The following is a 26,702-nucleotide window of genomic DNA, read 5'->3' on the forward strand; positions in this document are numbered from 1 at the left end:
ATGGAAAGATTTTGAACGTTTTCTGGGATTTTATTGTAAAGGCGTATACATTGACCCTTAAAAGATTTACTAAGTCTGATCACTGGCATGTCCAGCTTGTGTTTATTTCTAGTATTTCTACAGTGAATGTCACTTTTAACTTTAAATTTATTTATATTTTTTCTAACATATATTACATTATCCAAAATGTATTGAGAAGCAACAGTTAGAATACCAATTTCTTTAAATTTATCTCTCAGAGATTCTAAAGCAGACATTTTATAAATAGAATGTATGGCTCGCTTCTGCAGCACAAATATTGTATTAATGTCGGCAGCGTTTCCCTATAAAAGGATTCCATATGACATCCTACTATGAAAATAGCTAAAATATACTAATCGTGCCGTGTCTTCGTCAGAAATTTCTCTAATTTTTCTGACTGCATATGCTGCAGAACTGAGCCTACCTGCTAGATTAGGAATGTGAGGACCCCACTGTAATTTACTATTAATTGATATATATGAATAATAATAATTATTATATTATTATTATTATTTCATTTAAATCCAAAGTATCATTGGAAGAAACAGTGACTCACAAATGACGATAAACCAGATACTACATGATCTTTTAGAAGCTGGACATAGAGTTTGAATGAAAAAGGTTTTTCAAGTAAGCAAGTCTTAGATGAAAGGGGTAAAAAAGTTAAAATTATTATGCCCCCATTTTGAGCAAAACAAAACGAGTACTCTCAAGAGGAAACCAAAAGGACTTGCTCGCTGATATTGCTCGAGTAAGAATTCATATTGAAGTGATTAAAAGCAATGATATTCTATGTTACTATTTTAGAAACTCATTGATTGAAAGTGTATTAATGCAAAGACTCAGAAACATGAAGAATGTTTGCAGTGTTTTAGTAAATTTATAGACTCCGATTTTCTCCCAGAGTATTAATGTTGTAAAAAATAAACAAAAACAAGATTTTTAAAAACATTACATGTTTTTTTCAAGTAAGTATAATATTTTTGTTACTGATTAAAGCAGCTATATGTTTGCACTTGCCGCTCTGGTTATAAACGCAGCTGCATTTTACTCCAGCAACAACCCGATCATTATTATCTATCTGTAAGAATGAATAAAAATATTTAGACTTGCTTTATCTAAATGCTTAGTTACATTTTTGGTTGGTTCATTACTTACGTTTGAACTTGTTTTATAGAGTGCTAAAGTCACCAATGTTCAACGAATTATATTGGCTCGTATTAAATAACATTGCCATTAGTTCTTAGCTCTTCTACATCCCTTACATGTCCTGCTAACACCAATTTATATCCTTTTAGCGTAGATTGGGCCTTGAAACTTATTGAGTGTTTTATTCTTTCAAACCAGTTTTTTATGATTATATTCATTTTCCACAAGTAGTTTTTAACTAAATCTAACCCAAATACCGTTAATTATTGTTCTAAATATATTTTATTTGCTATAATATTTACAAAATAAACAAACTCTTGTTTATTTTTTGACACATGCCCCTAAGACTGGGTTGCACCAACTAACTTTAACTTTAACCTTAACTATAACCGGAAAAATTGACAGATGTCGTATGAGATTATGGGGTATTTGGACGCCATATTTAACTTTAACTTTACCCACGCCTCTGGTGCAACCCAGTCTAAAACTTCGTTTGAAATATTATGTCACTTCTGACGTGCACGGTGCACGTTCCGAATAGGCTTTATCACGATTCACGATCGAATACAATTTACGATGCCGCGATGTTGGTTTACACTTTTACTCACGCTAGCAATCACGCTAGTAAATGAGTTAAGGCTCCCCCACGCAGGCGCGTTATTATCGGTCGATAATATCGCATGCGGTATTGCGATAATGCCGAATGCGTCCCGATTCCTTACACACAGACCACAGTACGTTTTTATCGTCCGATATTTCTTAGGCTGCGTTTCCACTGAAGCGAAGCGGAGCTTAGCGGTGCCGAATTGACCAATGCTCGAAATCTTCACTGTCATTCCGCTGGAATAGCACGATTGGTCAATTCGGGCACCGCTAAGCTCCGCTCCGCTCCGCTTCAGTGGAAACGAAAAAGCCTTATGAAAGAGCGCCGGTTATTATAGCCGGTGTGTCGTCGTTTGCTTCCTGATACAAAATATTCTAGAACTCATTTATCGGAATATCGCAGGACGGTGAAACGCAATGTCCTAGTAATAACGGCGCGGCATTATTATCGCAGCAGTGTGTAACTACATGACCATCCTAATTCCTAATACAAATTGTACTGAAAACAGATTATCGCAATAACCAATGCGATATTAACGGATATTATCGAGTGAATCGACCGATAATAATAACGCGCCTGTGTGGGGGGTCTGGTCCCCTTTTACCCATTCAATAGTTGCCAGGTGAAAAAAAGAACAGCTGGCTGTCATATTATAAGTGTCACTTGTCAGTGTCACACCGCACTCGTTTGACATTTCAAAGCAAGCATTGAAATTTTCACTAGACACAGGCCAGCAAAGAAATTTTCGAGCATTTTTATTTTCTATCAATATTTTCAATAACTAATAAACAGACAAATTAGTTTAAAAACAGGCACAAATGACTTTTGGTCAAAACACGGGTATAGAAGTGAACTCGAATACTGAAAACGATGCGAGTTTGTTATTTAGAGCTATGACAGACAATAGGTATTCTCATACAAAATTCCGTTTTGTAATAATTTGAGTATATTGCGTATTGGTACAGTAAAAATACTTTTTTTTTTCAGGAAACGGCTTCGGGAGGATGATACCTGTGAATTTATGCCTTTATCGAAGAGGATAAATAATCTGCACATAAATAATAATCTCACAAGTACTAGTCATTCATCTGATTCAAATCAAAGCAATGGACCAAGTGAAAATGGGATTGCATCTCCGTGTTCCTCAATAGAATCGGAAAGGAGACCTAGCTATGATCCAGGAATGAGCTCGACAGATAGCAGTTACTATTACAATAATAAGTTACTATTCGAATTGCATTTAGAGAGACTACAAAGGAATGGACAGCAATATCAGTATTAAATTATTAATAGTTTAGTTTTAATATTTGTATTTTGTTTACGCTGATTGTGTTTTTGGTGTGAATGTGCATGATTTGTTATTGATAATTAAATTATAATCAAAGTGCATTCATTTATTTATGAATTAAATTAATTTATCAATGACCTATTTCAAAAAGCAATAAATACAAGTGATGACAATCCAATCACGAAAGTGAACTTTATCTATTGGCCAATCAAATATGTCTACGAAATGCGTGAACGAATTAGAATAGAGCTACGAGTGCGCCACCTAATGAAAATGTGCCTAAACGCCAAAACAGTAATGGCGGATAACATTTGTTGTAAATGTAGCTTTTATGGAAATGTTTATTTATTGTGTTGGTGAATGTTAATACAAAGGTGAATGTTTTTCGAGTGATAATAATCACAAATGCCGAAATTTGATCGTCTACGAGTAGCAAAGGTAGGTAATAATTTAGAATATTGTGCGTGTGAATATCCGTGACCTTATTTCTAAGCGAGCGGTACTCTGTACCGTTACTCGGAGCGCGTGGCCGTCCCTGCGTTGTCGCGAGAGTGCTGCGCGAGAGGGCCGTACAACCCCTCCTCTCTACAATTTCCCTGGCGGTGGTGGAAGGAGTCGGGAGCGGGAGTGATTTGGTATCGAAGCACTTGGAGGGGATCCCGTGATTTTGGTGGGGATGCGTATCGCGCGTGATGGACGCTCAGCTGGGCAAAAAGACCTGGTAGGGGTGAATAACCTTGCAGTCTGCACCTTTGAATGAAGCGAGCATCAATGAATAATGATAATATTATTATGAAATGATTTACTTTGTTGTTTTGATTCGTACCAAAATATTTAATTGCGTAACGCATGTACAACTCTTTGTTTAAGAACCTTGATAGTATTTCGCAATTTGTATAGTTGGCCCGTACTTTCCTGATGTTTGATTTAAACAATTTTCTTGTAATAAATATTATAAATAGATATGTATTTATAAATTAAACTTGTTTACGCGTAACCATAAAGTTAATATACCTTTCCGCTAGGTACCTATATTGTAGGACCAACAACTTTTTACGGGTTTTTTCTTTTAAATCTCGTGCCTATAAAGTTTCTGTTTCGTGTTGGGAATATAATATCGAATAAACTTATACGTAAGATTACCCAACGAAACAGGCTACGGCTACTGAACCGAAACCACACCTCACTTGTGAAAGTACCAGAAGAGAAAGTGGTGCCACGCTAGAGCATACACAGTCGCCCGCGGGCCGAGTATGGGCGGGCGTAAAAAACTTTCTTTAACCCACTTTCTCGAAGACGCAATCTCGTCGCTCAGTGTGATTCGTCTGGTGGTCGGTAGTGGTATGAGCCCTACCTACTCCCGGAGTCCCGTGCGTGAGTGGTGGGACGGTCGTGGGGGTACGCGTGTCGTGAATGAAACAAGTGGGACAGTGTTTTTTTTTTGTTTTTTACACCCACCTCAGTGGTGAAGTGCAATGTGTGACATGCAGAAAATGCCTACAAGAGACGATGCCTCTTGGTAGGGTTCTTTTAATTGTTATGCTGTTATTGAAGAATACTTTACTTATATTAGTTAGTTATTATGTCTTATGATTACCGATGCCTAGACTATTGTTGAAAAGTTACAATACGCAGAATACAATGTTAATTCTCAAATAACTTATAACATGGGGGCTTTTAAGTTTTAAGCAGAAAAATTTGTTTTCAGTGAGGAAGATTCCGATATGAATTTTGCTGCGTTTAGTTCTGCCGGTACGCACTTTGTTACTACCGGCAGTCAGCTGCCTGTTACTAAGATCCAGCAGAATGTTTCGAATAATGGTTCTCTATCACAGGTAATAACCAGCTCAGTAGCTAACAAAATCTTTGTAAATACATATTACAGACAAAAATGAAAAACCTTTTGTAGTGTAAGAAACTGTGAGCACAAATTCCACTAAATATTATTTATACATTAAAATCTTTAGTATGCATACAATAACTGTAATTAGTTTTATAATTACTCAATTACACAACAACCTCCAACTGACTTTAACCCATCAATCCCCAAGCGGCACCCGGCTGCCGCATAACAATTGAAAATCTATTGTGTCTACGATTCCCACGAAGGAGGTATAAAAAAAGAATACAAGTATGAAACAAAAATGGTTTCTCATGTCTGGTTAACATAAAACATTAGACCTACTAAACTGACTTTCACTTGGATGTTAGATATCTAACGTTAAGTATATGTTTATGTTACATATAACTTGAAACTTTCAAATTCCTGTCTATTGATTGATGAATAAGACAATAATTATATATATTTAGTCTGACGTTCATATTTAATAACAAAATATAACAAAGTTATATTAATAGTGATTTTAAAACTTGAATATTAACTACAAAGTTAAAAGTTTAGACAGTCAATTACATTATGAAGCATTGCAACTTCATTGCTTTCTATAACTTAATATTGGATTAAATTGCATAAGTACCTATTTTATTCATATACATACACATTATTCATATTATACAAATTGTACTTTTCATTTCAAGTTTTATACATTAAAATTTGAGTTGCAACGAAAACACTGTGAGACTGGATTGCACCAACTAACTTTAACTTTAACCTTAACTATAACCGGAAAAATTGACAGATGTCGTATGAGAATATGGGGTGTTTGGACGCCATATTTAACTTTAACTTTACCCACGCCTCTGGTGCAACCCAGTCTTAGTCCTTACTATTTAAAACATGATTTTGACTTTACAAATGACTAGATGACGCCCGCAACTCCGTTGCGCCAAAATTAGTTTATCGCGGCGGAAACCGTACATTTTTTCGGGATAAGTGTCCTTTCCTGGGACTTAAAGTATCTCTGTACCAAATTTCAGCTCAATTGATTCAGCCGTTTAGGCATGAAAAGGTAACAGACAGACACACTTTCGCATTTATAATATTAGTAAGTATGGATATATATCAGGATGTAATATTAAATCTACTCTAGTATTAATCCTAAAATTATATCCCCATTTCAGGTGGTTGGAATGGTAGGCAATATGGGTGAGGGTATGCAGTATGTCCGCACCATTGACGGCTCCTCCCTGCAGAATACACCACAGCTCATAACTGTGCCTATATCTTTGCCCGGGGCGAAACCTGGTAAGTACCATTGAGGAAATTGATTCCTAGGCAGTTGACAGACCAACGTCATTTCTGAGGTTGGATCATGTCAATTAACGGCCGTTCCCAATATTTGATCTATCTCTGGTTTTGCCCTACTAGAGATAGGAATAGCTCACATTAGACATTAGAGACATACATTTTATGTCAATTCAATGTTAGCTGCGATCGGTTGTAACTTGTATGCCAAACCAGAGATAGATTGAATATTGGGAACGGCCGTAAGAGACTGCCAATACCGATAGTTTGATTGAAAGTTTAATCATTACGAAGATGTATGAAGGTGAGCACACTAAACGATTTCTATCGGCCGATAATAATGTACTGAAACCCCAATTTGGTCAAACTATCGGCTGACTAAAAGTTTGTAGTCTGTTAAAGGCTCTTACGGCCGTTCCTAATATTTGATCTATCTCTGGTTTTGCCCTACTAGAGATAGGAATAGCTCACATTAGACATTAGAGACATATATTTTATGTCAATTGTGAGCTATTCCTATCTCTAGTAGGGCAAAACCAGAGATAGATCAAATATTGGGAACGGCCGTTAATGTTAATTGTGATTTATTCTGTTGGCTGGGTTTGACGTAACGCGACCAAACTACGTAGGGTCTACATCTGCCTAGGAATCAACTTCTCTGATAGTACTTATATTAATATTAGAGTTGAATGTAAAATAAGACATTTTTAGTTATACTGACGTAGCTATAGGATAAATGAGACATGTTTTCATAATTTTTGCTAGATGTATACACCCACAACAGGTGTTTTATGAATACATTTTTATTAATAGCCATCATAAACCTGTAATATTGATTTATTATTTACATCATCATTATATTAAAGTTTTCTCTAAGATAAGATTTTTTGTAGCAAAATATGTCCAAATAAAATAAGAAAGAACAATTATATTCAAATTTCAAACCCATTATAGCTCGTCTTATAGGAAAAATGGTAAGCAAGGTACTCTTCGTTTGTTTACTGTTTGATCTAAATTGTGAGCAACTCTTTGATCTTTGATCTTTTTAGGTGATCCTCAGCCAACAGTACAGATTCAAGTGCTCGGGCCAAACATACAGCTCCAGCAGCAGCAGCAGCCCAAATATCAGATGCAGATACCCATACAGGGATTCCAACAAGGTACTATCATTATTCCATATTATGTTGCATATTATGTCATATCAGAATACTGACAGACATGTTGTCAAATGTCGAACAAAAGTTTTTGATTACTGTCTCTACTGGTGCTGCTGTCTAGCGTGAAAACATAGCAATAACATCATAATATTAATACGCGAACGAAAAACTTTGTAACCCTTTTTACGAAAAATGGGGAAACGTAGGTGCACGAAATTTTGCACAGTTATAGTTTATATGGTGAAGGATTGCATCGAACTAATATTATTTTGAAATTATGCTTTTATCATACATTTTTTTAACAAATAAAACATTACACACACTACAACACACACACATGAGAAATGACAGATTTTTGAGTGACAGGCCTATACATACAAATTATACTCTTTTATATTTTATGGTTGAAGTCTGTTGACAACAAGTTGACAAATTGAAAATGGATTATAGTTTTTTTTATTGAATCTAAGATACTATTAGACAATGCTTACATGGCCAGTCTGAGATCAGCTAAGTCCCAGAGACAACAGTTGAAAAAAAATGATAGTCAATATTTTTTATAAAATATAGGTAGTAGTCCTAATGTTGAAACTAAGGTCGAATTTCGACCATTGGGCGATCTCTAGTAATTTCAAATTATCCTATTACAAAAAGAAGGCCTATGTGTTACAGGAGTCAGGACACGCAGATTACCAACCTAGAATACGACGCGCCAACTTTGCTATGACACAAATACAATTATGTTGGTACCAGCAAAAAGGCTAACAATAATAATAATTACAAAAACATCTCATATTACAGGTAGTGCGTTACTGACGCTAGCATACTCACCGGAGAATATCGACAATGGACTGCTGGGGCTGGGTTCGTCGTCACTGCCCGAGGGTCTCCAGCTGCTGACGATGCCCCAGGAGATGCAGATGCAGCACCGACAGCAGGACATTAAGGAGGAAGCTACACAAAATGTGCATCAAGTGAGTAAATTACTTGTTTAATTGCTAACGATATTTGACTGGTACAATATTATGGCAATATGTATAGTAGTTTCACACTATGTATCTGTCTATGTGTAAGTGCTAGTTCAGACACAAGCGGGAACCGCGCGATTTAGACCCGTGCGTTTTAAGCGCTCGTAGCTCATTACAAAGGCATTGTATAACAACATTCACATTAACCACACGGCTTCTGCACGGGACACGCACGATTTCCGCTATAGACAAAAAGGAAATCGCCAGTGTCCCGTGCAGATGATATGGATCCGAATCCATGATTTCAGACGAACAAGCACTTAGTCCCCGAAGTGTCTACTAAAATGTAATTAAGGTGCCAATGTTATTTCCCAGGTGTTCATAACGCCCGACCAACAGATTGTAATAAGTGGGCCGAACGGACAGAAAATATTGAACAACAACACCAGCTCCGACAACAACAACTCGGAAATTACCATCAAGGAGGAAGTGTGTATTGAGGATGTAAGTACTCTTAAAAATAGTAAAAATCATACTTACATTATAAACAGAAAAGTTTGTATGTAAGTGTGTTCAATGTCAATTGTAATGTATTTCCCGATTGTTGATTTTTTAAAAGTATGTGTTACAATATAAAAATTAAATTTTTAGTTCAATTAAGTGTGTATATAAAGCAAACTTTTTTTAACAAAATTGGCCACCAAGGTCATTTCTGTCCACCAAGTCCTTGGCCGAATATTCAGTCCTCAGAGATCGGCAAAATAAAATATGAAACAACAAAATGTTTACCAGTTACCACTACTAACATAGAGTTAAATATTACCTTAAATACTAACATTAGTGTATGTTATAATTTAAGTGTGGAACCCAGACAGGTCGGTGGAGTTGACAGGCCTTGTCCCCCCAATAACTTCACCCACTTCTTCACACATGGCAACTCTATGGAAGACATGGGTCTGGCGCCCCCACTGGCTGGCAGGTCCTAGGTTCGTCACAGAGCGATATCTTCTTAACATCCTTGAAACTCCACCCAGTTTGAATGACCCCCCCTCCACCAAGCCAAAGCCACAACATCTAAAGGCAAAAGGTGAAGCATCATACCCAAAGAAATCGGAAAATGTCGGATCTGCTGGCTACCATACTGGGGCTGGGACAAACCTTGTTAGCTAACAAATTATTACAAAAGCGGTAGAAAAAAGATTTGGGTGAAAAGCCCATACAACTCAAACTATTGAAAAAAAAAGCAAACTTTCATCTTAAAGGCAGTAAAGCAAGCTACCTACTTTGTTGCAGGAAAGTTCACAAGGCACGGAAACAAGCGACGTACAGTGGCAAATCGACAACCCGTCGCCAGACCTCGTCAAATATCTCAACTCCCTCGCGCCGCAGGTACGAACAGAAGCGTAAATTTCCTCAGCGGGGCCCCATATAAAATATGTTTGGGGGCCCTTGCCTCCTTGCCTTTTTTACTTTTCACATATTTTGTGAATTTAATAAAAGTGTCTCTTAATTTTCCCTAAAGCACATTGGGTGCCTCTGTGGCCCGGGGACCCCGTATAATTGATACGGCATATACGGCGGTAGCTACGCCCCTGGGTACGAACAAATTGATTCTAAGGCAGGTGGCCTACGTCATTGAGTCGGTTTATATCAATTCAATGTTAGTCGTCAACATTCAGCTGGGTTTGACATAACCTGAAGCTATAAGTTATAAAGCTGAAGAATTTGTGGTACTATGATTACGATTTTTTGCGGACTATAAACTCTATACCGGATATTGAAGTTAGCATTGCCCACAGCAAGCGCAGCAGCTGCCGCCATCACTGCAGCAGTTTCTCCGTCTGAACCCGGCTGATATAAAGAAGGACGAAGCTGTCGACAACGCCATGGACGAGGACAGGAAAGACAACATAACCGAAGCTATAGTCGACGAAGGTGAGTACTAAAAATGTATACTATGAAAGTAAATGGGAAAGTACGTTTTTTAAGTATTTATTCATTTTAAGCTTTTTAAGCTTCTTTTCAAAAAATGTCTGTTTATCTTTCTCCATCTATATCTTTGACTACCTCTTCACTCTAGTTTTAAATGAGTGAGTGTTGTCCTCAAATTCGTTGAACTGAAATTCGTTTCACGTGTCAGAAATGTAACACATATTTGCGTTTAAAACTGTCCTACGTCCTTGGCTTGAAGTATCTCAACACGTAATTTCATCAAAATCAGTCGTTATTAAACCATTGGTTTGCAGATGAAGAAGTAACAAATAGATTATAAACAGATACACTTTTAGATTTATAATAATACTGATAAGTCTTGCACTGTTAATATAATGTGATGTTCGGCCCCACTGTGCTTTATCAGTACTTATCTATATTCTCGCTGAAACTTGAGAACTGCTGAACCTATTTGGCAGATTTTAATCTTGGAATATTGACGAAAGTTCAGGGAAGGTTTATATTAGGATAGGTGATACAAAGTCCACCGGATCATCTAGTAAAATATGTAATTGTCGTTTTCAGATGGAAATATTCACATACAGAGCAAGAAGAAGAAGAAATACAAGAGGAAACCCCCGAAGCCGGCCGCGCCGAAGCCCGGGCAGGTGATCATCACTACTGCGCTCGACGGCACCCCCTTGTGGTGCTGCCCAGAGTGCCAGATGGCTTTCCCCGAGAAGGGGGAGTTGGAGGCGCATCTGTCGGTGCACAAGATCGAGAGGAGGTTCATTTGTGGCATCTGTGGGGCGGGGTGAGTTACTATTGAGTACTATTGAGTACTATTACTAGTGAGTATAATTAAATTAATCGTACTTGCTAAAAAATACGATTGCTAATATTATTGTGCGCAACAATTACTTAGTAGTAATTGTTGCGCACAATAATATTAGCAATCGTATTTTTTAGCAAGTACGATTAATTTAATTATTGTTAATGGACATTTAACAATTAATTATTACTAGCTATTTGACCGAGCTTTGCTCGGTATTCAATAAAACACGAATAAAAATGATTCCTAGCTAGATCGATTTATATTCCCTCTTAAAAGGCCGGTAACGCACCTGCAGCTCTTCTGATGCCGCGAGTGTCCATGGGCGACGGAAGTTTCTTTCCATCAGGTGACCCGTTTGCTCGTTTGCCCCCTTATTTCATAAAAAAAACTGCGATACGCGCATCCGCTTCCATACAAATTGTATGGAGGCGGATTTTTGCGATGAGCCCCGGCACGCTGAGCCCCGGCACGGCCCGTCTCAATGTACTCACTCCTTTAGGGTCAGTTCAGACCGCAACGCGACGCGTAGATGCAGTTCTAAATTTGTACTGAATTGACAGATTTCGTGAGCGTCAGACCGTCTCGCAAATCTGCCAAATCCATACAAATTTAGAAATGCATCTACGCGTCGTGTTGCGGTCTGAATTGACCCCTAAGGTGATCGCATATTTTGCACGCACGCACGCGCCGAAAACGCGCCGCATTTTAAAATTTGTTGTATGAAAGAATGTGGTGATGACGTACGCACCGCATTTTGTGTAGTGTGTCTATGTGGTGCGTTCGACGCGTTCGACGCGTACGGCGCGGACGACGCTGACAAATGTGCGATCAGCTTTACTAATAAAGATATTTACGCACCGTATAATATAACTATTCAAGCTTGACATTTTTGTCATCTTGACAACCGGCAAAGTGACATGACATTTAAATGTCATGTCACTTTTCCAAGTTGTCAAAGACGAGCAGATCGTGTTTAGTCGCTCGCTATATAAATAGTGTGCCAACGCGCATCATGGTACCCGGTCCAATGGATTTAGAATGTAGTTCCTGATACCACCGAGTGATAAGCAAAATTGGTCTTGCAGACTTAGTCTTGGTCTTGCAAAAAGCAAGACCGAGACCAAGACTATCCTAAAAGTCGAAAAACCAAAACCAAGTCTGATAACAGGCTATGTCCAAGACCAAAACTGTATTAGAAATACCAAAACCAAGACTGTCTTGGTCTTGTTTTGCTCATCACTCCACGAAACTCGAACTGTCCGAACTCACCCCGACGATTGTATCAGGTTGAAGCGCAAGGAGCATCTGGAGCGGCACAAGCTCGGCCACAACCCGGAGCGGCCGTACGGGTGCGGCGTCTGCGGCAAGGCGTTCAAGCGGCGCGAGCACCTCAACCTGCACACCGTTATACACTCCGGCGTCAAGACCGAGCTGTGCGGCGAGTGCGGGAAAGGTGCGTACCGTGTTATGATGCCAGGTGTCAAGATCATAGTAGTATAACGCCATAGTAATACGCTGCGAGCGGTTTAACCGCGCGGGTCCAAACCGCGCGGTTCTGAAGTCTGAACAAGCACTTAAGCTGCTCACTAAACGAATGTCGTCTTCAGGTTTCTACCGCAAGGACCACCTGCGCAAGCACATGCGGTCGCATCTCACGCGGCGCGCGCGCGAAGAAGTCGGCCACAGCGACATCAACAAAAGCACCGCCGTGCTGCCCGAGATTACTATACACGTGAGTATACTGTACACATAATATACGGACGAGCGCACATGCACGCACACGGACATATACCAGAGTAGACAGAACTTAGGGCCGGGATACAGAAACACGATACGACGTCGTGTCGTACCACGACGCGACGTCTTTTCACGATGCGACGTGGGAATCTACGACGGGCGTCGTAAAATCTCACGACAGTTGTTATTCAAAATTCAAAGAAGACGCATCGTGTACCGTAGCACGTTACGATGTCTGTCGTAGTTTTTTACGACGTGCGTCGTAGATTCCCACGACACGACGTCGTGTCGTGGTACGACACGTACGCGGAGTACCTATACTTCAAACAAACGGACGAACGTACGCGAGTATGTTTCACAATGCTGAGTAACGCATTAGTACGGCGCGTGCCGGCCGATATGACATACTACGTCAAACGTATCAATTTCGAGATCTCTTCTGAGAGACTAAACAGAAGTAACGAGTAGGCCACTCGTTACTTCTGTTTAGTCTGCACATACGCTCGCAAGAGGTCGTATGCCAACAGCATATTTTGATTTCATTGTATTATCGAAGTTTATTCATCGGCAGTTGACGGATCTACTTCGTTTGGTACATAAGTGATCTGTTGGCTTGATTTGACATAAAGCAATCATATTACGTACGCCAGCCATCTGCCTAAGAAACAACTTCTCTGATAGTACAAACTCCCGATTAAAATATCAACTAGGTATTTCATTTGTTACTTTGTACGCTATTTAATATCTTATGTTTAAGCGGCGCCCTAGTCGATCAATTTTATTGTATAATATCACGTATTGTGCAATATTATTGAACGTCTAGGGTTGATATTAAACGCCCGCCTTTCAATTTGATTGTCAAATAAGTTGTTCAACAAAATATTGTTCAATATTATTGTACAGCCGCACTCAGAGACATTTAATTATGATTACTTCTATTTGATGAAAACTTTAACAGATAATGTATGATGCTTAGGTATGGAAAAATCTTAATTTTATTGCAATTAAGTACCTAATTAATATTCGTCTCTGGATACGGCAGTGAAAGTTGTGCGTGGCCTTTAAATAATAAGTAGGTTACGCTCCGTTCCATTTTTAAAACGTCCTAAAATAGATTTTGAAAATAGAATTTAAATATTTATTGGTTTACGCTCTATTCCATTTTCAAAAGGTCCTAAAGCATTTGAAAGTAGAATGTAACTAATAACTTTTTTTTCTATCAGGTGCCGTCGGCGGCGAACATGCCCGTTCAGATCAACATCCCGCAGCACGTGATGTCGTCGCTGGCGGCGGGCGCGCGCGACGAGTCGCAATTGCCTATATTATGAATATAATATAGGCAAGTACATCAATAACTTGCCTATATTAAATTCGTAAAATTTAAAATTCGTATAAAATGTGTGTGGTAAAAATTTGCATTGTTAAGGTGGCTGCCAAATTTAATGACGTTAAAGGGCACACAAAACTGCGAATTCGCATCGCATCGCAAATATCTGCGACAAAATTCATAATAAAAATGACATCGCGATGCGAATTCACATGAATTTGCAGTTTTGTGTGGGAGCCCAAAGTTTAATCAAACGAATTTAATAAAACACAACTAGAGTTGGTAACTTTTTTCATGTACAGGTGGAGCTTACGTGCATAAGCGTAGCGTTAAGCGATTCATATCAGTGAGCGTTTTTATATTCAGAAAGTTACAGTTATATAAAATAAAACGCCTTCTAGTCCTTTGTAAAACGATACTTTGTTTTATAATGTGTAAAAGATGTCTAGCTGTGCAAATTTTATAATATTATGTAGTTCCAACAGGGAAATTGGTTTACAGGTAGATGTTTGACCTACGTTATTTAGTCGGATTGTGAAGTTAAAATCGTGATCGGCTAGGCTTTGATACCCGACTATATCATGCATGTTTGCCACACGATAAAAATGTGACAGTAAATAATTTAAACATGACACTGCTGCGTGAAGTAGCCATGGAAAGTTGCGAATGCGTTCGAATCTCCCAACAAATAAAATAGCAACTGTGATAAAGCTAAACTTTATTTTAATCGGCAATAGTTTCTTAAATTATTATTTTTGCCATAAAATCGCGCAATCACTTTTTTAATATTAGAAATCTGGGTAAATTCGGAAATAGGAGTACTGATTTGTTGTTTAACCGCGCACAGTTAGCCAAATCAAAAAAACTTGCGCTACTACAAATATTCGCAGGATAAGTACATTATGTCTCGCGACAGCTATGCATGCAATGTCTATTGACAGCTGTACTGTACAATTTCGCCTATTGGACTGCTGTCGAAAGGTACAAAATCACCCTGTCAGCCTTTACCCTATATCCGAATTTATCCTGATTCCTGATTAGTCTCTAGTTTTTAAAAATGACAAAAGAGTTGATTATATTAATATAATCGTCGATATTTGTCAGCTTTAATGTAGATGTAAATTGTTTTCGTATTATATTTTTGTACTTAGAGTAAGTTAGGGCATTGTATTTGTAAAAAAATAGGGGTAGCAGGGCTCAGCTTTTTCCTAAAAAAAAAGACGGGTTGCACTCCGGGAGTGCCGGCAGAAGTGAAAACTTGATTATTAACGTTGTGCATTATTTTTTTTAACCCATTTTTTATGAAACATAAAAAAGTCGATTTATAAAATCGATTTTTTTAATTAATCGAAACAAAAAAGACAATCGATGTTTTTAATTAATCGAAACCTTACAATTTTTTTACCCATTTTTTATGAAAATCGATTTTTAAAAAAAATCGATTTTTTAAATTAATCGAAACCCTTACAATCGATTAAATTTTTAACCCATTTTTTATGAAAATCGATTTTAAAAAAAACTATTTTTTTAATTAATCGAAACCCTTAAATCGATTAAAAAATATCGACAATCGAAAAAAAACAATCGATTGTCCGATTAATCGATTTCGATGTTACAACACTACTCTCCAACCGTCTTACGGTTTTTCGATCAGCACGAGAATCTGACGCGAGTTTCACAGTTTTTACCCATCCCACAAAAGTGCTCAACGCCGCTAAAGAAGTTTTCACTTCAAAAATATTCTTATTTTGTTATCAATTTTTATCGTGTATTTTTATATTTTGTATGAAAGTAATAATCGAGTATTATTTGAATATTTACTGATGCCTATAATATATATACAGCTATTATTTTAACTTCATTTTACATGTTGCATAAAAAACGCTCCGCTACTCTCTGTTCTCGGTAGAACTGTCTACTAAGGTGAGGTGCTCTTATACCGTAATGAACCTAATGTAAGTAGTATGTAACGTGTAAATGATATCTTTAGTCTCACTTCACACTAAAACCGTTAAGAATGTACATTGTAATAAATACTGTTAATTTACAGAATGCGCGCCGTGATTGCTCTGAAGTTAGCTGTTATTGTAAGGTCACGTGGCAGCTTTCCGATTTACTTTAAAAAATTGCTCATTAAATTAAGATAAAAAGTCATCCGATTCTTATACAATGGCCAGAGATTATTAATTTATTGCAAAATATTGAATATTTTTGAGATTATTTATCTGTTTCACAAGCGGCTAACTTTGGGCACATGTCGGCGTGACGTACACAATAAGTTATAACCTAGCATGTTAACCAATATAGTTGTTACGCGACTTATTTTTTTAGTTTCGAATATTTTTAAAAGATAATAATTAGTTGAACCCGAGAGGTTTGTACCTTTTAGACGTACTTTTGTATACAACTTTTTATTTATTAATGATGAGATTAAAAATAAAGTGCTGATTTTTTAAGTCTGATTTTTAATAATTATACCAATAATCTGGGGGCACGGCAGTGCCCCAGCCAAGCTTTTTAGCAAAGGTATGTATGTTCTACTAAAAACCCATTAAAATAGCGAAAGTCAAACCTTAGAAGATGAAGTAGTCATGGAGCCCTAGAACATTTTTTATTACTATCAAGCTAATCTTATGTGAGTAACTTCATTTTCATAAGACAAACCATATAATATCATAAAGACAAACAACATTTTTATCTGCGAAAAATCTTGAAAGTGGTAGCTAACAGAGATAGAAAGGATTAAGAAAAGGCTAATGTGAAGGCGCTCTAATTCATACTTTGATTAAAATTTTGATGGTCCTAAAAGAAAATTATAACGAAGCTTTCTTCAAAATTATTTATTTAAAGTGTAAACTTAGATTATAAATTATATTGTCGTTAAAAGCGGTTCAATTCTTTTCGCTTTTCTAAATTTCGGAGATTACAACAATAATAAAAAAGTCATTTAAACTTTCCTCAAAGTTATACTCGCGATCAAATCCCCCGCGACTCGTCCACGGGGCTACTTGAGATCGACTAAAGAATAGGTAACGTTACACGTGGGTTTATTCATGGGAACGGGGTCAACCCCATCTCCAGGGCCCCATGCCGCCCCCAACGAGCGCCGGACACACGTGACGGCCCCGGGGTCGCCCCCTAGCGCCCCTATCGCCGCCCCCCGCCGCGCGTGCGCGATCCGCCGCGCAGCCGCCCCGCGCACACCGCCATACATCCCCAACACTATTTTAGGCCCGACTAACACATTAAACGCTCCGAAAAACTACTAGCCGGATAAGAATCAGGTAATCCGTCCTCCCCGACTTTCATTTTACCCGGGGCACGTTTCCGCGCCGAGTTCTCCCCGGTTTTATGTGCGATGGGATGGGAGTGCAGTTAAAAATAAAGCGTCGAAAGCGTAGACTGGGGTGAGGCAGAATGGCGGGGGTTGGGTGCCATTCCTTGCCGCCGCCCGGTCGCGTGAGCACGTACGATGTTGGCAGGTCGCGATGAATTTCACGCCGTTCACGGGGCACATCCCGGCGGCGGTGCCCACCATCCACCAGTTCGCGGCCAAGTTCGGGTACGAGCAGGAGCGGTACCAGGGCGGAGTGCAGCTGGTGCCGGCCGGCGGGGTGACGGTGGACGGAGTCAAGTTCCGCCAGGCTGAGAGCGTGGTGGTGGTCAGCTCGGCGCAGCCCGGCACGGTCGCGCTGGCTGGCTTGGCACCTATACATACTGGTAAGTTCGTTTACTTATTAGTGTTGTTGACGAACGCTGTATACCTACTATAAGTTATGATCTTATTTATATATAATATATCTTATATAAAAATAATCTAAAAATACAAATTAAAATCTACATCCAAACATTCGTAATTTTGTCCTAAATCCTGATGTGAGTAATGTAATTTAGACCTAATTAGATTTTTAATAATCCTAAAGCAAAATGTAAACACGTCTCCAATGATCGACAGTATAACTATTCTTGCAAAACGGTGTACCTACTACTACATATATATGGTTCTGCAGTAAATATATAGAACTACCTCTAGGGACTAGGGGGCCTACTAGAAAATGAAACATAACTTTCAGCATCGTCAGTGAACATCGGCAACATAACGTACGGCGGGCAGGCGAGCTACATCGAGAGCGTGCAGCTGAAGGGCGAGCGCGACAAGCGGGAGTACCGGGAGGAGCACGACATCATGGCCACCATGATGACGCAGCAGGGGGACTTGTTGAGTGAGTTGAGGATTTTATTTATTTATTTATTTATCATCACACACTTAACACTTTCGAGGACAGAACGACATTATACGTCAAAGTTCGAAATTTTGATACGGCACAACGTACGATGACGTCCAAATAACATTTGGATTTTACGGCAGAACGTTCATATTTCCGAGTAACGTTCAAGTTAAAATCCCATTGAATGTTTGTTGTGTCACAACATGTAAAATTCCCGAAGCTCTACTGTCACGTAGAGTAAGTTTTAAACTATTTCAAATAAGTGCCGATGACAGTTGGCGGTGACGTTACTCGCACACGCACAACGTGTTTAATATACGTCCCGCGCGCTTCCCGCGCTCCTACATTCGGTGCGGCTGCGTCACTGCGGAGGTGCGCTCGCGTCAGGGTAACATTTCGTGGCGTATTGTAAATTGTAATATTCTCCGTGACCAAACATCTTGAGTATTCAGTTTATTTTATTTATATGTTATTCTTTCGCTAGACAAAATATTATTTATCTATAAATTAATAATTTTATACTGAAAAAATGGATTATTTTATGTATTTTAGATGAATAAGCGCAAAATAAGACTATGAGCATTTTCGATGATTCCGACAATGATGATGATGGAAAATTTGGTTCGGATAAAACCGTTGAGAGTGATCATTCGCTCACTGTGAACTCACCATCACCTCAAGCTCCTGCCTCATCACGTTTTCAAAGGGAGGGTTAGGAGGAGGGTAACATGTTGGACGTTATGACACGTTGTGTCCGTACACGTCTAGTTAATTCTACTTTTAGTGACGTAACGTATTAATTCGATGACGTGATAAAACGGTTGTGTCATGATATGTTTTAATGAGACGCTACGTACTCATACGCAAAGACTTCTATTTAAACTGATGCTCATACGTCGCATATTTTGTATGAACATTTACTGTGTCATTTTGTTATACAGTTTCAAGTGATAGCGTCCTTGAAAGTGTTAAACTATCATTATCATTTATCACATTACTTATAGGGACTAAGGGTAAGCGATCGGCTCACTTGTTGGGTCGCTTCTACCGTCTTTAATGGGGCAACATTGAAGGAGTCGCAAGTGAGATTAAAATGTAGAAGTTTTGATGTCCAAACAGTGAATCATAAAAAAACCTCGTGGTCTAAATGGGCCCCTTAGACCGCGAGGCTGGGGACGGTCGCCCACGTCTTACGCCGCGTCTGCAGCGTGGGACTAGGGGCAAGCGATCGGCCCACTTGTTGGGTCACTTCTACCGCCGTTGATGGACAGCTGCAATATTGAAGGGGTCGCAAGTACAGTGAGTGCAGCAAAGTGCGCCATATAGCTATAATTTTATACTGCTGAATGCTGATTGGAGATAAGGGTTCCTTGTTGACTACTAGGGAATGCAACTCTCGCGAGATTGGGGCTCAAGCGAGATCCCGCGAGTTTATGAATACAATACCGCGAGATCTCGCCAATTTCGAGATCTCGCGAGATTAGCAGTTTGGTGGGTTTTTTTTGCAAATAAATCACAATATTTGAATAAATTACGAAAAAAGGTAATAAATATTATAAGTTTTGTAAGATTAACATTCATTTTCACGATTTTTTTTGATAGAATTTTATGCACCAAACATTGTTTGATGTAAGTATCTGTCTATAATTTTAAGTAGTAAACTTTGACATACGTATCTACTGTCTATCAACAACGTTTTATCGTCGAAGCCGGCGTCCACGATAACGTAACGTCCAGAATTATAAAAGCGCACTATCAAACACAAATCTTTTAGTAATAAAATAGTTCTTTTACAACTAACAAAACAACGAGATCTCAAAATTCAGGACCTACTTGAGAATCACAGTGCACAGTTGCTTAGGCCAGCTCCTCTTTGTTTAATTGACTGCGTGATCGCAACTCCGTCCGTGTCAGTCGGCGCTTCAAATAGACGTTTTTATGCTCAAGTGCAATCTCGTCAAACTCGCGAGATCTCCCCTTTTTTTCGTCCGAGATTAATCTCGAGGCCGAGATCTCGCGAGATCTCGTTCTCGCGAGGTCTCGTTCTCGAACGAGATTGCATTCCCTATTGACTACGGAACCCTAAAAATAGCTAGATATATGGCGCACTTGCCGGGTAGGCGCACTTTGCTACACTCACTATAATAATATTAATATTAAAATGCTGACTATTTTACAAGTCTTGTAGGTTTTTAAAAATCAAATAGTCGCATTTACGATTTCAGGCTAGGAATCTTCAAAATTAGTAATTACGCAGTTTTCATTTTTAAATGTTTATACACACCGTAAAGTATTCACTGAATACATTATATAAACAACATTTACCTACTTAGATCTAATTGAAATGGAGTAGATAACCATGCCCACTTAAAACCCTGTGCATTGACCGCTCTTCTCCAGTAAACCAAGCGCCGCTGCAGCAGGGTACACAACAGTTACTGGTGGTGCTGCACGAGCCGAAGGAGGCGGCGGCCCTCGCGCGCGCCATCAAGCAGGAGAACAGACCGGACCGCGCCAACGCCGCCGCGCCCGCTGAGTTTATCAGTAAGTTGGAAATTCAGGAGGCTAAGGCCCTGTTTCACCACTTCCTGATAAGTGCCGGATAGGCTATCCACAACTTATCTGATAGAAACTCCATACTCTTTCTTTCAGTTAAGTTGTGGATAGCCTATCCGGCATTTATCAGGAAGTGCCGAAACACGCAAGCTAGGGAAAACAAGCTACACCATATTTCATTATGAAATATGTACGGCATCTAGAGACTGCGACCATGGGCACCACTGAGCTTGCTTGAAAAATAGCTCTTATAAAGCTACTAGTTGGCCTAGTTAGACGTTCTAGCCTTGTGGATCTTCGAATAATTGGAATTTATAATTTTTTTCTTATTCATCGCAGCTTAGTATTCTGGAGAGTGTATACGTAAGACCTACTTCGAAATTTTAAGCAGATGTCATACAACCACGAGACATAGTAATTACAAAAAAAATACTAGGGTCTAGGAGCTATAAGGTTCTTAAATATACAGTCTCATTTGTTTTGTTTATCTCCAGGTATAGGCGACGTGTCGGACGCGACGTGGCAGCTGGGCGGCGGCGTGGCGGACTATCTGTCGGCGCTGCCGCTGCCGCTGCACCACCTGCTAAAGTACTCGCGCGCCGACACCGAGCCCACCGTCGTCACCGTCGCCGCCAACCCGCCCATGTCGGCCGTCACTGCCGTGAGTATACCGTAGTCGGCAGTAGGGAATAGTAGGGATACTATACGTTTTCAGAAGCACTAGAAGAGCATTTTGCGGCTTAATGCTCAACGTTCAATGTTTTAACTACCGTACAGCAATGGTTCGAAACGAAAGCACTCTCAAACGTTTACGTTCCAATTAACTATTAAGCATTAGCACTCCGGCATTGTGTTCCACTGAGTGTGCGCTATGCTCTGCAATTGGACTTGACATTAATGTGCATTAATCTCATATCATCAAATAAATTTTCTCTAAAGACAAATACAATGTTTCAGAATCAACCGAACCCAGCCAACAGCGTGGTGGTGCAGACCGCCACCATCATCAGTCCTGCTACTACGAATGCCAGCACCAACACCAATACCAACGCTGCTGCCACTTTCGCCAAGAAGAAGAAGAAGAAAAAGCTGCTGAAGGAGAAGAAACCGCGGCCTAAACCGGGGGAAATTCGACTGACGACTGCATTAGGTATAATTTATAAAATAATTACATTTTTGTAGTTAGATAAATAAAGAATTAGCTGATTTACTTAACATAACACAAAGAAATTGTACCTCACTGTCCTTACATATTTTATAGGCTTTAAATCGCCCAGCATATACAGGCAATTTTGAAATTGTACCTCACTGTCCTTACATATTTTATAGGCTTTAAATCGCCCAGCATATACAGGCAATTTTGAAATTGTACCTCACTGTCCTTACATATTTTATAGGCTTTAAATCGCCCAGCATATACAGGCAATTTTGAAATTTGTTTTTTACGCTTCATAATATATTGATTTATGAGGTGACTAATTGAAAAGGACAGGCATATTTCATCAGCTACTAAAGTCATTTTATTTTTAAATAGGTACTTCTTAGGGAAATATGGACTAATTAAACTGTTGTTATTTTGAATCCTTCAGACGGTAGCACGCTGTACTGCTGCCCGGAGTGCCACATGGCGTACCCCGAGCGCGGCCTGCTAGACCAGCACCTTGTGGGACACACCATGGAGAGACGGTTAGTGTCCACTGCAGATAACACACGAACATAAGTTACAAGAGGAAAAGCCTTTACTTTTGTATCATGTGTGGCGGCCCTGGGAGGTGGCGCACAGGGCAATCGCCCGGGGTCTCGCTCTTGCAGGGGTAAGACAAAGGGCCTCGTAAAGACCTACCGCCCAGGGCCTCGCATAGAGCTATGGCCGGGGGCCTCGCAATGAGTATTGCCGCCACTGATAAGAGGATCTCCCCAAGACAAAACGGATTTCTTTGAAAGTGTATCATAAACCATTGCCTAATAAAAGATTGGTGTCCAAATTCCAATGTTTCTTATACGTTATTGCGTTCGATTTTCAGCTTGGTGCAAATTTATGCAACCTTACAGGGTCTTTTTAGTCTAACTTGACTGGGGTATTCAATCTAATTGTCAATTAAACAGTTTCAATATTGACAATAAAATTGCGACCTAGGCGGCCGGTATGAATCAACTTCACTGATAGTACACTAAAATCTAAAGGTAATATCTGACGACACATGCGTGATGCGGATATGCAATAAACAAGTATTTGACATAGTAATATCTTCAGATTCATCTGCGACATCTGCAACGCGGCGCTGAAGCGCAAGGACCACCTGACGCGGCACAAGCAGTCGCACAACCCCGAGCGGCCGCACGCCTGCTCCGTCTGCCTCAAGGCGTTCAAGCGCAAGGAGCAGCTCACCCTGCACTTCGTCATACACTCCGGCGAGAAGAGACACGTGTGCAACGAGTGCGGGAAAGGTTAGTCCATATTATTTTAAACTCTCCCTATAAGACGGTAATTCAGCATTACATGCGTTACGTGCTGTAATGCACGCATGATCGTTTATTGTAGTGAATGATGCAAATGACATGCAAACTACGTGCTGTACATTGATTGACAAGTTCTTTAAATTTTCGTCCTGCAATATGTGCATTACATGCACGTATAATCGTTTCGCAATCGGCATGTCACGAACAATTAATAATGTCACATAAATGCATATTTATAATGCTTCTAACGAGGGCAACTGCACATGGCGTGCCTTCTCGCTCGCACATTCCATGAAATTTGGGAAGCCCAAGCGTGCCCCAACAGACGATGCGTCCGAGACGAACCCGCCAGATTCCTGCGCGCTTCCGGCTCGACTTGTTCGTAGTTCTTATGTCTTAATAGTTAATATCCGTGTCCGATTCTTTGGTTTATTTGTTGGACAAGAAGTCAGCGCGCACGATTGGCCTTTCTACCTCTAGTTTCGCTTTACGATCTTGAAACTCTGCGTGGTCGGAACTCGGAAGCATTGAATGTGAAGGACGAAGGTGCAACCTTGCAGCTTGTAGAATTTCTCTTCTTCGCGTTATAGACAACGGCTACCGTTGTGATATACTTACCTAGATTTAAAAAATTGTCGTACTTTTTTACACCTTGCTTTTTGCAGGTTTCTACCGCAAGGACCACCTGCGCAAGCACACGCGGTCGCACATCGCGCGACGCGTCAAGGCCGAGCTCTCGCAGCAGGCCTCCACGCCGCCGCTCTCACAGGTAATATGTTATACCATCGAAAAAATTGATTCATAGGCAGTTGACGGATCTACGGCATTTGGTTACATCACGCTACCAAAATACGTAGGTCCGCCATCGCCCGTCTGCCTTTGAATCAACTTCTCTGATAGTACATTACAATAGCTAATGCCCATTCGGCAGGATAATAATGTGTGCTTTACAATAGCAGCACTAGAGTGTATTATGCGGCACAATGCTTAACGTTGAATGATTCAACGCTTCGCACAATCAAGCACTTTCAAACAAACTTATTTACGTTCACACATTTCTGCATTGTACGCCACTGAGTCGCATTATCCTCTGCAATTGACATCAATTTCGCCTATACATTGCTTTTGCAAAATACATAGTCATCTTGTGGAATTATTTGATGAGAAGGTTTTTACGTTTAGATACGTAGGTACGGCACGTAGGGTCACGTCGTGCTTGAGTGTAGTACTGAGTACAGTAGTGGTTTGCTTAAATGTCCCGTAAAAAAAAAAAACTCTTAGCATCACTCCTCTTCAGAGAACCGCAGTCTCACCTTTGTTATTGGTATTAAAGTTCTATTAGTAAAACAACTAAACTTTCTGTGACTTTTTGCAGCAGTCAGTGCCAGCCCCGTCTATAGAGCCGTCCTGACCCGACGACAAGCACGACCTCATGTCGCTCATCGCCGCCGCCAAGGACGCCTTCTGATAGACACATATAAGGACATAGGGAAGGCACAGGTCATGTAATGTTTAGGCCCAATTTCACTAACGTCTGTAAGTGTTAACAGTTCGTCAATGTTATGTCTTCTCATTCATTCATATGAAAAAAGAATGAGGTAACGTGGTAGTAATTCGAGCTTTAATGTTAACACTTAACAGTCGTTGGTGAAATTGGGCGTTTACATTAATTAAAAAATAAACTCTGTTTTTCTTAATTTTGATCTGAATGTAAATAAATCTCAACGTAAGTTATATATTGCACACAATTCAAATACTTGTATTTACCCCGCAATGATTCGATAATAATAGTTTACATTTAGATTAAAATTAATTCAAACGCAGTTGCTATGAACTGTTTTTCTGAATAAATAAAATTCAGCTTTGTGATTATCAGCAGGCATATAATGGCATGAGCCACAGACTCATGGCCCACGACTTAATAATTGAAGATATATGAGTGGATGAATCATGAAGTGGATAACTAACAATTTGAAAAGTTTTTTGCATTAATGGAGGCTTTAGGACCGGAAAAATGATTAAAAAAAATGGACTGCTTATATGTTAGCTAGATGATGAAGTAGGTAAGTTACAAGGTTTGTTCACATTAGGGCCAACCCACACGTACCACAACCACACCACATCGCAACGACAAAATGTCGTCAAGCAGTGGTTACGTGTAATGGTGTCGCTGCAGCTTTTTGTGGTTGCGTTGTGGTACCGACAAAATGCTGACGTGGTTGCATTGTCGCCAGTGATTGCGATGTGGTTACGTACGAAAGTCAATGATACGGAGGAGGGGACGAGCGCGGGCGGTGTGCGCGAAGCTGTCATTGCATCGACGCAACGTTGTGGTCGCGATGTGGTAGGCTGTGGTTGCGATGTGGTCGGTATCAGACAAGTGGTCGACAACGACTGCAAAATGTGGTACGTGTGAATGGTCCAGTTCATTTACAATACGAAATATACGCCCGACCACGTCGTGTGGTTGTGGTTGTCGTGTGGTTGTGGTGCGTGTGGGTTGGCCCTTATAAAGGAAAAAATTAGTGATTGCTCTTATGTTGTAAAATGTTAGTTACCTACTTCTTCCACACTCTTCGATTACCAAATTCAGACCCGGCCTATCTGAAACTGTGTTCATTAAACACTTCCATAAATAACAATTAAGACATAGATAAGACTACTCACTGCATTCAATATCTCTTCTGTTCAGAGCCATTTTAATCTGCATGTAAACAATACACAATATAATGGTAGTACCATCGAAGAAATTGATTCATAGGCAGATGACGGGTCTATGCCATTTGGTCGGCTTATGTCAATTTAGGGTGGGTTACACCAACTTACTTTAACTATAACTACAATGCAAAATGTCAAATCTTTGGTTAAAGTTAAAAATGGACGCCATCAAGACGCCATATTTAACCATAACCATAGAGCTCGTCAAGGCTTTAAATGCACGTGGCGAAGAAAGAAACTAACGCTGTCATCATACAAAAACGCCATTTTTGACAGTTCTCCTTTACCAGCAGCGCCCCCGCCCACGTTCTTATAAAGCCTTGTCGGACCAGCAACGTCTTCTGTCAAATTTTGTGGTTAAAGTTAAATTAGCCTTAACTGTAACCATAACTTTAACTTTAACCACGCCTCTGGTGCAACCCAACCTTAGTGTTAGTTGTGATCTGTCGGCTGAATTTGACATACCACGACCAAATTCCGTAGGTCCGCCATCTGCCTATGAATCAACTTCTCTGATGGTACCTATAAATTATAATGATACGATTTACGAATTTTAAAAGGTACTTACACTGGAAT

At 39.7% G+C, this 26,702-nt stretch overlaps 2 protein-coding genes across 7 annotated transcripts; both read left to right on the plus strand.

Annotated features, from left to right (window-relative positions):
* Window positions 1–3,006: 3,006 nt before the first annotated feature.
* Window positions 3,007–15,011, plus strand: LOC121732431 (zinc finger and SCAN domain-containing protein 31-like). Of its 4 annotated transcripts, none has more exons than XM_042122304.1 (12): window positions 3,007–3,066; window positions 4,771–4,897; window positions 6,084–6,207; window positions 7,257–7,367; window positions 8,166–8,338; window positions 8,708–8,836; window positions 9,626–9,721; window positions 10,132–10,267; window positions 10,850–11,078; window positions 12,386–12,552; window positions 12,707–12,831; window positions 14,060–15,011. In XM_042122304.1, the coding sequence occupies exons 2-12, from the start codon at window positions 4,787–4,789 to the stop codon at window positions 14,162–14,164; spliced, it is 1,506 nt and encodes a 501-aa protein (XP_041978238.1). In that variant the 5' UTR covers window positions 3,007–3,066; window positions 4,771–4,786; the 3' UTR covers window positions 14,165–15,011. The 4 variants fall into 4 exon arrangements, with proteins under 4 accessions (XP_041978238.1, XP_041978237.1, XP_041978236.1 ...); XM_042122303.1 differs by lacking the exon at window positions 3,007–3,066 and adding an exon at window positions 3,204–3,500; XM_042122302.1 differs by lacking the exon at window positions 3,007–3,066 and adding an exon at window positions 3,514–3,783.
* A 2,353-nt stretch (window positions 15,012–17,364) lies between these two features.
* Window positions 17,365–25,376, plus strand: LOC121732362 (fez family zinc finger protein erm-like). Of its 3 annotated transcripts, XM_042122223.1 has the most exons (10): window positions 17,365–17,447; window positions 17,646–17,883; window positions 18,237–18,386; window positions 20,793–20,936; window positions 21,443–21,609; window positions 21,906–22,098; window positions 22,538–22,634; window positions 23,203–23,396; window positions 24,074–24,177; window positions 24,784–25,376. In XM_042122223.1, the coding sequence occupies exons 2-10, from the start codon at window positions 17,652–17,654 to the stop codon at window positions 24,817–24,819; spliced, it is 1,317 nt and encodes a 438-aa protein (XP_041978157.1). In that variant the 5' UTR covers window positions 17,365–17,447; window positions 17,646–17,651; the 3' UTR covers window positions 24,820–25,376. The 3 variants fall into 3 exon arrangements, with proteins under 3 accessions (XP_041978157.1, XP_041978156.1, XP_041978158.1); XM_042122222.1 differs by lacking the exon at window positions 17,365–17,447 and having other exon boundaries at window positions 17,616–17,883; XM_042122224.1 differs by lacking the exon at window positions 17,365–17,447 and having other exon boundaries at window positions 17,616–17,883; window positions 24,787–25,376.
* The last annotated feature ends 1,326 nt before the right edge of the window (window positions 25,377–26,702 follow it).

The sequence above is a fragment of the Aricia agestis genome, chromosome 12 (genome assembly GCF_905147365.1).
Source record: "Aricia agestis chromosome 12, ilAriAges1.1, whole genome shotgun sequence".
In the NCBI taxonomy this organism is placed as follows: domain Eukaryota; kingdom Metazoa; phylum Arthropoda; class Insecta; order Lepidoptera; family Lycaenidae; genus Aricia; species Aricia agestis.